We start from the raw sequence: 12,636 nt of genomic DNA, 5'->3' as shown, positions 1-12,636 counted from the left end.
CCTTACAAAAAGATCCTCTTCAAGGCAATTACTTATTCTCGCAAATGCTTACTTTTAAAGGAGCTATGGCAAGGGCCAGAAAGAGGGAGGACTTGTGGGGGGGGGGGGGACAAAATTTGGGGGTCCCAAATCAGCTGGAGGGCCCTGAGACCAGCATCATGATGCATCCAACCCCAACCAAATGCCTTTCCAATGATTTTCCTTTTGATATAGTTCTGGTTGCAGCCATTAGGTATGCAGGGCTGTCTGAGAGCAGTAAAAGGCACTCTTACTGCTAGACTAGCTTTTCTGCAAGACTGAATACAAGCAGTAGGTAGTGTATTGTAGCAAGATAAAACAATCTTCCCCTCTCTTTTTCTTAATTTCTCTCCCACTTTTCCATTCTTTTCTCATTCATTTTTCTCTCTCCATTTATTTTTATTGTTCATCTTCCTTTTATTTTCCTTTGTGTCCACGCTTTATCATTGCTATCCAGTTTGGCAACACAGAGTACTTAATAGTAGTATAGTAGCAAATCTTTGATAATATTATTTATTTATTTTATTTATTTGTTCCACTTTTATACCGCCCTCCCCCAAGGGGCTCAGGGCGGTTTACAACATAATATAAACAAGCGGATAAACAAAATAAAATATTAAAATTCATCAGTTAAAATGCAGCGTTCTAAATTCATAATCAATTAAAAACAGATGGCGTTCGACCATTAACTCCTCAACTCCTCTGAGAGGGGAACAGCGGATCTCAGTTGTTAATGGGCACCTATCAGCAGCCAGCCTCCCCAAAAGCCCGGCGGAATAACTCAGTCTTGCAGGCCCTGCGGAACTTCGATTTAAGGTCCGCAGAACCGGACAACTGGTGGGAGAGCATTCCACCAGGCAGGGGCCAGGAGCCGTAAAAGCCCTGGCCCTAGTGAAAACCAGCAGCATCATAGAGGCGGGGATCTCCAGTAAATTGGCCTCTGCCCGGCGCAGAGACCGGCGTGGGACATATGGGGCCAGAGCGGTCCCTGAGGTGCGAAGGGTCCCCAGACAGCGTAAGGCCTTAAAGGTTAACACCAATACCTTGAAGGCGATTGAATTCAACTGGGAGCCAGTGCAAGCGGTGCAACACGGGTGTGATATGATCTCTAGAGGCACCACCCGTGAGCAAAGCGGGCCGCCGCATGCTGGACCAGTTTCAGTTTCCGGATCAGCCTCAAGGGTAGGCCAGCGTAGAAGCGAGTTGCAATAGTCTAATCTGGAGGTGACCGTTGCATGAATCACTGTGGCCAGATCCGCCTGGGAGAGGAAGGGGGCCAGCCGCGGGCCTGGCGAAGATGGAAACGCAACCCGGGTTACATGGGCCACCTGGGTCTCCATAGAAAGAGCGAATCAGGTGGACCCCGAATCGCCGGACGAGGGGCGGTGCCAATGCGACCCCCTCCCACACCGGCGGCTGGAAACCCTCCGCCGCCCCGGCTACCTAACCAAAGGATTTCCGTCTTTGCTGGATACAGTTTTAACCTGCTCTGCATCAACCAACCAGCAACGCCTCCAAACAATGCTGTAGAGCTGCAGGGGCGGTGTCAGCTCCCCCCTCCATCGACAGAATGAGCTGGGTATCATCAGCATACTGATGGCACTCCAGACCAAAGCTCCGTACCAGCCGAGCAAGGGGTGGCATATAGATGTTAAATAACAGCGGGGACAATAAGCTCCTGAGGCACACCGCAATGAAGCGGGCACCTCCGGGAAGCTTGGTCCCCGCACCACACTTGCTGACTCCGGTCCGGAGGAAGCGAGGCAATCCATTGAAGGACAGTACCCGCGCGAGGAGGCGGCCAGGCGTTGGGTCAAAGATGCGTGGTCAACCACATCAAGCGCTGCGGTGAGATCCAACAACACCAGCAGCGCCGATCCGCCTCGGTCAAGCTGCATCACGGGCGATATCTGTGGCGGCGGCGAGAACAGTCTCCGTCCATGCCCAGCACGGAAGCCGGACTGGAAGGGATCAAAGGCGATCGTCCTCCAGAAAACCCTGAAGCTGCTCCAACACCACTCTCTCAATTACCTTTCCCAGAAGCGAAAGATTCGAAGCGGGGCGGTAATTGGCTGGATCACCAGGACCTAACGGCAGCCTTTTAAGAGTGGGCGGACCACTGCCTCCTTCAACCCACCCGGACAAACTCCTTGCTCAAAGGAGCAATTGATAATAGTCAACAGGTGGGGAATTGCGTAACTCCTCCCGACATGCTTTAATAAGCCAGGAGGAGCGCGGATCCAGAAGGACAAGTAGTAGGTCTAACAGCAGCTAGGGCTCTGTCAACATCGTCTTCAGAGAGCAGGGGAAAACTGGGCCAAACAAAGGGCCAAAAGCGGACAAGGGAGACTCCAGTTCACTAATTGTCTCAAAGGTGGCAGGGAGGTCCTGGAGGAGCGACGCGATTTTATCTGCAAAATAGCTCATAAATGCCTCACAGCTAATAGCCAATTGATCATTTTTGAACCCTCTGACAAAGAGGTAGGGATCAAATAATGCGGAACAATTGTGCTGGGCGAAACTAGCAGGCGAGCGAAGAGGAGAAGAACACTCTCTTAGCCTCGCCATCGTCGCCATCTCATAGAGCCTTCATAAGCGTCCTATAAGATGTTCGCGCAGCCTCGTCCGCGAACTTCCTCCACACTCGCTCTAGCGTCCCTAAGCTCCCGTTTCAAACAAGCGTAGCTCCTCTGTATACCACAGAGCCAGCCGAGCGGGGAGTCGAAGAGAGGCGTCGAGGGGCTAATGACCTCGATGGCATCTAAAAGCGAGGGCATTCCAGTCTGCTACTAGGCCATCGAGGGTGCCGGTGGGTTCAGGATCCCTTAGAGCATTCAGGAATCCATCAGGATCCATAAGTCTTCGCGAGACGCCGAGCATAAATCCATTAATTACGCCTAGGCGAGGGTGTTGTGGCATGCTTATCTGAGCCCTCAGGGCATAGTGGTCGAACCATGGCACTCTGTCAGTAGAGGATATGACCACATCAACCCTGACCCAAAGATCAAATCCAGTGTGTGACCGACCTGCGTGAGTGGGGCCAGAATTTACCAGGGAGAGGCCCAGCGTCGCCATGGATGACACCAGGTCCGCTGACCACCGTACATGAGGTGGTGTAATGAGCATGGGCGTTGAAATCCCCAGAACAATAAGTCTGGGGTACCGCCTTGATCCACCACCACCTCTAGCAGCCGCGGCAGGCGGAGCGTCTCCTGGGAGCTAGGCGACGGTACACCAGGAGAACAGCCAACCTCTCCAATGCCAACCACTCCAGGCCGACACACTCCATACCAATGATCTCAGGGGACAGGGATAGCCCTAAAGGGATGGTATCTCGGACCAACATCGCCACGCCACCACCCCGGCCCTGTGTTGTGATCGGTGGAACCGCGTGAAACCTGGGAGTAGCGACCTGCGCCTATGAGCAGCGGTCTTCGCCTTCGCCCAGGTTTGGTGGCGCCAAAGCCAGGTCCATCTGCTGAACTCCAAAAAAATCCCGGAGAACAGCGGTCTTGTTATTTATGGACCTGGCATTTATCAACACCAAAGACGTGAAGCAGGGGGTGTCTCCTGAACCCAACCACCTTAGATCCACTTTGGGATAGAGTCGGAGGAGGTCAGAAGGTGAGCGAGCATAACCATATCTGCGTCCACAGCTTCTCTCGCTCATAACCGCCGCCCACCCTCATACCTGCCCCGTCCCATCAACACTGGGATCCCCAACCCCAAGGAAGGTGCCCCCATCCCCGCTGTCCCCTCCTAACCCAACCCGGCAACAACTCTCCACCGTAGGTGGACTCAGCTCGCCACTAATTTACTAATCTATTTAACTAACACTATACAATAAGCAAGCTAAAACAATTATACAAATCACCCACTAACTAATCTAGGCTAATCAGTTAATTAATTAATTAATTAATTATGAACAGAAGTGGGGAGATAATATTTCCCTACAATCTAACAAAGTAGTAAAATGATACATCCCCATTCCTCCACTTTTTACATGCATGATAATGGAACATTAATCCATTTTAGTGGTTATACATGTGCAACAGATGTTGGAACTCTCAGGCACCTTCCACTCAGGCCAATAAACCCAGGGTAACAACTTTGTTAGATAGTTCCCACCCCAATGCGAGTCTGCCCCACGTTTTCCCCTCCAAAACAGGTTATTCTAGAATTGCACTACCTGTGATTCTTTGGTGGTTAATGCAGATTGCAGCCGCTGTGAGCAAACAGCTGCCCCGAGAAGCGTGTTACTTGGCCGTTCTTCCCTTTTTCCCCCAGTCCCTGCCGCTCTGCAGTAAAGCTTCGCAGGGGCACAGGGGCAGCAACATGGCTGTGGAGGTCCATGCCCTCCTGGCCTCATAGCTACGCAGCAGAGGGAGGTGTATGTGTGTGTGGGGGGGGGAGGAATGCACCTCCATGCAAAGGCACAATGGCAACCCACATTTCCTCTGTGGACTCTGTTCTCTGGCTCCACGGAGGCATGCGAATGCCCCAATGGCAACGCGGGTTGCTTTACCCTGATTGCAACCCACTGTACTTTGCCTGTGCGGAAGGGGCCCTAGATCATACCTTAGCTTGTTATGATTAATGTGTTGTAAAGGCTTATTTTCCATATGATAAATGACATAATGCCATGAAAATCTGATTTATAAAAAAAAGTCATACCCAGTCTTTCTCCCCAAAGGGGATCCAAAGCTGCATTGTTCTCCAGTCCTCCATTTTATCCTCTTGGCAACCCTGTGAGTTAGGTCTGGCTGAGAGTGTATCACCAAGCAACCTTCTGGGATAGACTGGGAATCAGAGTATTAGTGATACATGACCCCCCCCCCTCTTTTGGAAAATTCAAAATGGGGGGGGGGGTCTATTAAGCCTCATCCCAAAAAATTCCAAGCTGCTTGCAAAGTTCATATGGTCTTGGAGCTGGCAGCAGCTGTGCAGAGCTGAACACTAAGTTCAACTTGGCCAGGCCCAGCATTCAGCTGTGAGCCATTGCCACCTGTGAGCCCATATGGACTTCAGAGAGAGTGATGACGGTCAACAGGTAAGTGACAGAGAGAGCAAGGGAGAGAGAGGTTTACCCAGTGGTGGGATTCAAATAATTTAACAACCGGTTTTGGTGGTGGGATTCAAATAAAATAACTGTTTGTTTACAAGTACCATTTTAACAACCGGTTCTGCCATAGTGGTGCAAACCTGCTGAATTCCACCACTGGGGTTGCCCATTTTTTTTAAATGGCAGGAGAGCAGAAGCAGTTCAAAAATGCCAAACAATTGACTTTTTTCAGGATCTACTTTTCAGCTCTCTTATATTACTACCCCTTTTCAGTTCAGCTTTACCAAATGCACACCTCTAGTTATAGTTCTGTTCATTTTTGACACTCCATCTTCCATCATCATTCCTGACTTGGTGGCCAGTTTTCAAGTGTAGCATTATTTTCTGATGAGTTATGCCTGCCACAAAAAGATACTTTAGCTTCCATTACAAATAACATGGGAGGAGAAGTGCTACGTGCTCAGCGATCGGTTAGGAGTGAGATTTGACTCATTCCAACCCTAAAGCGGATTCCGCATGGGCCAAAAACAGTGGTGTGAAAACAGTGCAAAATGGTTTTAAATGGTGTAAAAGGGTTTACACCGTTTTCACACTGCTGTTTTTGGCCCATGCAGAATCCACCTTAGTGAATTATATATTAGGATTGTTTAAAGTTGTTAGCCACCACAGGCAGATCCTGCAGGGTGGCAGCTTTCTAAAAGAAAGAAAATTCCTAGAGTAGCTACAGAGATAGATATATGCTCTAGGATTTCTGTTGCATCTATAGTATACCATAGCAACCATAAGTCAATATTATCAGTAACAACACTAAAGGCTGTAAGCCTTTTGGGAAGTTGAGAGAGTGATAGGACTGCTGTTAGCTGGCATCCTTCTATGGGCTTCCTTAACACTGGGAAAAAATGGAAAGGAGTTGGGGTTTTTTACATTGAGCTGAACATAACTGGACAGCATCCAGTTATGCCAGCACAAAGATTTAGGGTCGAAAGGCCAGTAAGACAATTAGAACACAGGCATATAGAAGCCTACAAGTGATGTAATGGGAAGAAAAGGAGGGAAATGAAATAAATTGGGAAATTTGAATGTTGGTGGGTGGAAGTGGACATCACCAGGAGGGGAGAAGTTGGAGGAACTGAACCTTTACCTTGAGGTTTCATTACAGGTTGTGACAGCACATTTCAGCTGAGATCCCTCCCCAGACTCTGCCCTCCTGAGGTCCCCCCCCCCAATCTCAGGAATTTTCCAAGCTCGAGTTGGCAATCCTAGTGTGTTGGGTTGGCTAGCCTGGCAAACGGTGGCAGATTGGGCAGTCAGGAGCATGGGGGAAACATCTGTCAGCAACTTCCAGGGAAAAGTCACTCAGAAGTGACCCTATATCTCTCAAGGAATTGCCATAAATCGTAGAATTTCTAGTGATTCCTAGAGAAGCATGACATATTTCCGGGTTCCACCCAGAAGCAACATCATGCCATCATCCCAATGGCCATTTTAAAAAATATGTTCAAAACTAGAGGCAGACACAAGAGATCCCCTGCCTCTTAGTATGGCAGTTTGTGTGAATTTCAACCTATTACATTTGAGGGCCACTTGCTGAGCCTAGACTACTGATCTGTGACCCAAGGTCCTACACTAACATTGCCCATAGCTACAAGTGGACAAGTTAATGTACTTCTTCCTCACCTGCATTAATTTTGAGCACTTGTGTTCCTTTCTGGATCACAAAGCATCATAAAGAATGTCAACTTTGCAAAAACCAGCAAAACTCTCTCTCTCTCCCTCTCTCTTTCTCTGTGCGTGCATGCATGCGGGCGGGCGTGCGGGCGTGCGGGCGTGTAAAATGCTGTCAAGTCACAGCTGATACATTTTGTTAAACCCATGAAAACACCAAAAGAACTATTGTTGAAGAAACATAAAGCCATCAAAATCATAGAAGTTTAAACTCTAAAATTATATTTTAAAAATAGAGAACATAAATGAGCTAGTTAGTAGCGTATCCTAAATAAGCTAGTTAGTAGCAGGGCAGAATTAAATATCTAATATAGAAAAGTGGCTTTCCTTCCCATTAAAGGATTTTTAAAAGTGAGTGTGTGTGTGGGGGGATTAATGTTTATTTCTAGAAGTTGTCCCTTTGGAAATAGGAATGCTGTTGTGTGGCAGAAATCTGTGTGTATTTAGTGTACCCACCCTGTTTGCAATAAAAGGAACACCATCCCCCTTGCTCTCTCTCTCTCTGTGCAAAATATTCTCCTCTCCAAATGCTTTTCAAGAAAGAAGCCAGAACTATGTTCTATATATTTGCACAGAGTATGCTTGCTACCAGGATAAAAAATTGTTTTTGTGAGTTTGAGGACATGGGTGAACATGTAAAACTCTCAACAGCCTAAATGTTTAAAAATCCTTTTTAATAAAATCATTAATCAGAAACTAGAAGCAAATCCATTCTCAAGGCAGTTTCATTACTGAATTTCATCTGACATCATAACTGACTGAAGGAGGGTGAATACATGGAAACTCAATTCCAAAGAAATTAAGCTGTTTGTAGTGGATGCTCTAGATCTGGAGAAATGATAGAAATGCCTTTCTTAGTGAGGGGCCAATATATCAGGTTCATAGTGTGGAAGTGGTCTTGGACCCAGACTCTAGGCCAGGTGGGAGCTGTGGCCTCACTTTTTTTTCACATTTTGCTGATTTGACAGCTAAATCGCTCCTAGAGCAGAAGGCTTTCACTGCTGTGGTGCATTCGTATCTCTTGTCTGACTACCCTTGTTTGGACTACTGTATTGCACATAATACATGCCTGCCATTGAGCAACAATTATTCAAAAACACAGCAGCCTGATTAATTCCTAATGTTAGCTACAGAGAGCATATAACATTACTTTTTAAAATGAGATTTATCGCTTTCCAGTGGTGGCTTCCAACCTCCTGGAAGTGTTCCATTTATAATGGACAGATGTCGTGGTGGCAGAGAAATATTGTTTCTTCGCTGCCATTGCTGCTACAGAGTAGGCTTTAAAATGAGCTTTAGCCCATGCCTTGTCAGATTTGTTCTTTCTGCACTATCATCCAGGGATCCCAGGTTCTGCTGGGGGCAGCCAGACCTCTATCCCTGGATTGCTATTGCTGCTGCTGCTCCAGTGGTTAAGAACATAAGAACATAAGAACAAGCCAGCTGGATCAGACCAAAGTCCATCTAGTCCAGCTCTCTGCTACTCGCAGTGGCCCACCAGGTGCCTTTGGGAGCTCACATGTAGGATGTGAACGCAATGGCCTTCTCGCGGCTGTTGCTCCCGATCACCCCATGCAGTCTGTTAAGGCATTTGCAATCTCAGATCAAAGAGGATCAAGATTGGTAGCCATAAATCGACTTCTCCTCCATAAAATCTGTCCAAGCCCCTTTTAAAAGCTATCCAGGTTGAGTGGCCATCACACCACCTCCTGTGGCAGCATATTCCAAACACCAATCACACGTTAGCGTGAAGAAGAAGTGAACTTTTCCTTTTAGTAGTCCTAATTCTTCCCCAGCATTTTCAATGAATGCCCCTGAAGGTTCTAGTATTGTGAGAAGAGAAAAATTTCTCTCTGTCAACATTTTCCTACCCCATGCATAATTTTTGCTTAGACTTTCAATCATTATCCCCCTCAGCCGCCTCCTCTCCAAAGCTAAAAAAGGAGTCCCAAGCGGCTGCAGCCTCTCCTCATAGGGAAGGTGCTCCAGTCCCTCCAAACATCATCCTTGTTGCCCTTCTCTGCACTTTTTTCTATCTCCTCAATATCCTTTTTTTTTGAGATCGCGCTGACCAGAACTGGACACAATTACTCAAGTCGCGGTCGCACCACTGCTTTATATAAGGGCATGACAATCTTTGCAGGATTTTATTATCAATTCCTTTTCTAATGATCCCCAGCATAGAGTATGCCTTTTTGCACAGCTGCCATGCATTGAGTTGACATTCCCATGGAACTATCAACTAAGACGCCTAAATCCCTTTCCGGGTCACCAGCTGTACTTGATAGCACTTTGACCCCTGTAGCGATGTTAATGTGAGAGTTTGGATTTTTTGCCCCTATGTGCATCACTTTACATTTTGCTACATTGAAGACTGCCATTTGCCATTTCTGGGCCCACTCACCTAATTTATCCAAAGGTCCGGCTTGGGAGCTCTTCGTCAATCTTTTGTGGTTTCTCACCACCCTACATAGTGGTATCATCTGCAAACTTGGCCACCACACTACCCACCCTACTTCCAGGTTCATTTTATGGAATAGGTTAAAGAGACACTGGTCCCCAAAAGCAGCGGATCGCTTGGGGGACACCACTCCGCGACATCTCTCCATTGTGAGAACTTCCCCATTTACACCCACTCTTGCTGTTTCCTGTTTCTCAACCAGTTTTTAATCCATAGGAGGACTTCCCCTCTTATTCCTTCATTGCTGAGTTTTCTCAACAGTCTCTGGTGAGGAACTTTGTCAAAAGCCTTTTGGAAATCCAAGTAGACAATGTCCACCGGTTCACCCCTGTCCACATGCCTGTTTACACCCTCAAAGAACTCTAGTAAGTTTGTAAGACAGGATTTGCCTCTGCAAAAGCCATGCTGACTCTTTCTCAGCAGGTCTTGCTTTTCTACATGTTTTATAATTTTATCTTTAATGATAGATTCTACTAATTTACCAGGAACAGATGTCAAACTGACTGGCCTGTAATTTCCCGGGTCCCCCCTAGATTAGAAGTGCGGGGGGGTTAAATTGCCATTGTCCAATTGTGCCCCTTCAGACTTTTGTGCTCTAACCACCTCCCTTGTCTTTTCATTGTCTGTAGCCCCTCAAAAAAACCAGGGGCTATGTGGACAGCCCACAGTGGGCGCTCAGACCTGAGAGAGGGCATCTAGGAGTGACCGTGTCTGTTGCTCAGACCATTTCCTCATTTTAGAGGTCAACCAAGGCATTGACAGGTGAGTCAACCATATTAGCAGGAAAATCTCCAGAATTTTTCCCCAGAAGTTACATTATTCTGTCACCAACAGCATCACCCATGTCTCTGCCCCCAGTCTCCTACTGGGTTATCAGTCAGACCTGGTAACCCAAATCCAGATGAATAGTCCAACACTGCAGTAGCACACTGTGATAATGCACAGCCCCCAAGTACATCATTTACAAGGTACATAAACATTCACAAAATGGCAAGGCCTTGGGTGAGATTATATTGCTTGTCATTGGTATATCTCAGTTACTACCAAGCAGATGTTCCTACATCCACATACTATGCAGTATTTGCAATGTCAAGCTAAGTCCCAGTGAGAAAAGCCGATTTAAATGACATAAACTAAAACACTGTTATTTGGTAAAAGGTAAAGGTTGTCCCCTGTGCAAGCACCAGGTCATTTCGAACCCATGGGGTGATGTCATATCACAATGCTTACTAGGCAAACTAGGTTTACAAGATGGTTTTCCGTTGCCTTCCCCAGTCATCTACACTTTACCCCCAGCAAGCTGGATACTCACGATCAGAGAATTGTCTACAGTACAGCAGCTTACCACTCTGCACCACGGGGCTTGCTACTGTTATTTGAGTGGCAATGAAATATAGATTTAGTTACAGATGCCTGGAAACCGGGTCATGAATGAATAACAAAGCACTTAGATATTTGTACAGAGACAGATTCACAAAGACTGTAATTTAATGATAGAATAACCCATTTCCCTACCCTTCACTGACAGGTGTACTACTAACAAGAGAAAAATACTACTCACCCACACTGAGTATGAACAATTCAGCCCCCTTGTTTGCTGTCATGATGTCTCCTGAATGTCTCCGTTTTTTTTGTTAGGGTTGCTGAAATTTTATCTGATGTTTGAGGGAAGCACAACCTGATTCACAGTCGAAGTGGAACTCTGTCTCTGCAGTTCTTCCACTACCTGTTTTCTCTGCTTCCTGACCCTCCTTATCTTGGCTCTCCCTTCTACCCGCTTCTGATTAGAGTGACAGGCTTTATTACCACTCAGGATACAGTCTGATCTCTCTCCCCCTCCCAAAAGGAAATGATTATGTCCTCTCTCAGTTGCCCTACCCTCACCTAAGTAAACATACCACCCTTCTTGCTCTCTCCTGACAGACAGGCACACAAGGAAGCAAGAAAGCATCACAAAAGTCCAGGTGAATGTACTAGTACAAATACTGTCAGAGGGATGTTGGAATAAGGAAGTGCTGGGTCTGCTCCAGGTGCTTCCATTTTATGAACCGTGTTAAACCAGTGAGCTGTTTACTTGAAGCCATTACAGAAATCAGAACTTTTTTGTTACTGCTAGGGCATTATTTTGTTACTGCTAGGGCACGTGCTAGGGCATTTTATGGACCGTGTTTAATTTCTGTTCATGCTGCTAACCTACTTTTGAGCTTTTTTTGCTGTAGCATCCTTGTTTATTCAGCACCTCTGTTATGTTGTGGGCTATTGAATACTTACTCCACCCACTGTGCTGCAATTTACTGTCTAGGGTACTGTTATAACTAAAGCTTAGCAAATTGTTGTTCGGTTTCTGGTGCCCTGTCCTCCCTCTGATTTCTTTTGACCAACACAAATAGGGGCCAGAGGCACACATTCCCACAAAAACACTTTGGAAGACTAATCTATTGTTTCATCCCAGAGGAGGTAGCCATGATTGTCTTCTGCAGCGAAAATAAGGAAGGGTCTTAAAAAGACAAAGTTACCGTGGCAGAAATTTACTTAAGCTAGAGCCTGTTGTGTCAGGTACATGAAGTGATATATTCAGTTGGCAGAGAGAATTATACTAAAGCTGCTAATAGTACAAAGGAAATTATTACAAAAAGACGGTCTGTTGATATATATACACACATTTGTAAATTACTGATACTAAAAGCTAGAAAGCTGAAACCTGACATATATGTGTTATTTATTTTACCCTGTTGTTTTGGTTCAAAATGCTCTCAAAGGTTTTATGATAAAATATGTATCGCAGATATGATTAAAATGTGCCAAAATATGCATTAAAACTTAAAAAAACACAAGAACTAAAACAACCTAGCATTTGGAGGACATGAATAAAATAAAGTGTAATAAAGCAGCAAAAAATACCCAACTGTCCCTTTTTCAGAGGCAGTTCAGAAATGAAATTTTCATGGCATGAAGCTAAACACATTCATCTGATAAGTGGCAAGTGAGCTTATCTATATATTGCAAGGATGATTCTTCAAACCCTAAAAATGAGATTCCATGATCTACCTGGACCCGGGTTGGCGGAGTGGCGGGAATCTTTTGGATCCCAAATTATTTAGATGCTAGGTGTTAAAAAAAACCTCATCCTTTATGCTATGGTTCCCCAACATGATGGTCATGGACACTCTTGTACAGATACTTTTTCTGGTTCCTACCTAGAGTTTTGAGAAAGTTGGTGGGGGCAGGTGGAGCTCTTGCCTTTGGCTGTAAAGATCTGGTATTGCAGATTTTTAAAAGTTGCTTCAGCAGCTATTACCACATCACAAGAATCTTCACTATAGAACTGAAAATAAGCATGCAGGAAAATATTTTGACCAATATGTTCATT

General features: G+C 45.9%; 1 protein-coding gene across 1 annotated transcript in view; it reads right to left on the bottom strand.

Moving 5' to 3' along the window:
• The window catches only part of GPA33 (glycoprotein A33), a 42,134-nt gene extending 31,038 nt beyond the window's left edge, over positions 1 to 11,096 (bottom strand). Inside the window, exon 1 of the mRNA XM_048492376.1 lies at positions 10,828 to 11,096. Within this exon, the coding sequence (XP_048348333.1) occupies positions 10,828 to 10,870 (43 nt within the window). The 5' untranslated portion in view covers positions 10,871 to 11,096. The remainder of the gene's footprint in view (positions 1 to 10,827) is intronic.
• Positions 11,097 to 12,636: the final 1,540 nt, after the last annotated feature.

Source organism: Sphaerodactylus townsendi, linkage group LG04 (genome assembly GCF_021028975.2).
Source record: "Sphaerodactylus townsendi isolate TG3544 linkage group LG04, MPM_Stown_v2.3, whole genome shotgun sequence".
Classification (NCBI taxonomy): domain Eukaryota; kingdom Metazoa; phylum Chordata; class Lepidosauria; order Squamata; family Sphaerodactylidae; genus Sphaerodactylus; species Sphaerodactylus townsendi.
The sequence above is the reverse complement of the archived record's forward strand: the minus strand, read 5'-3'. Positions and strand labels throughout refer to the sequence as shown.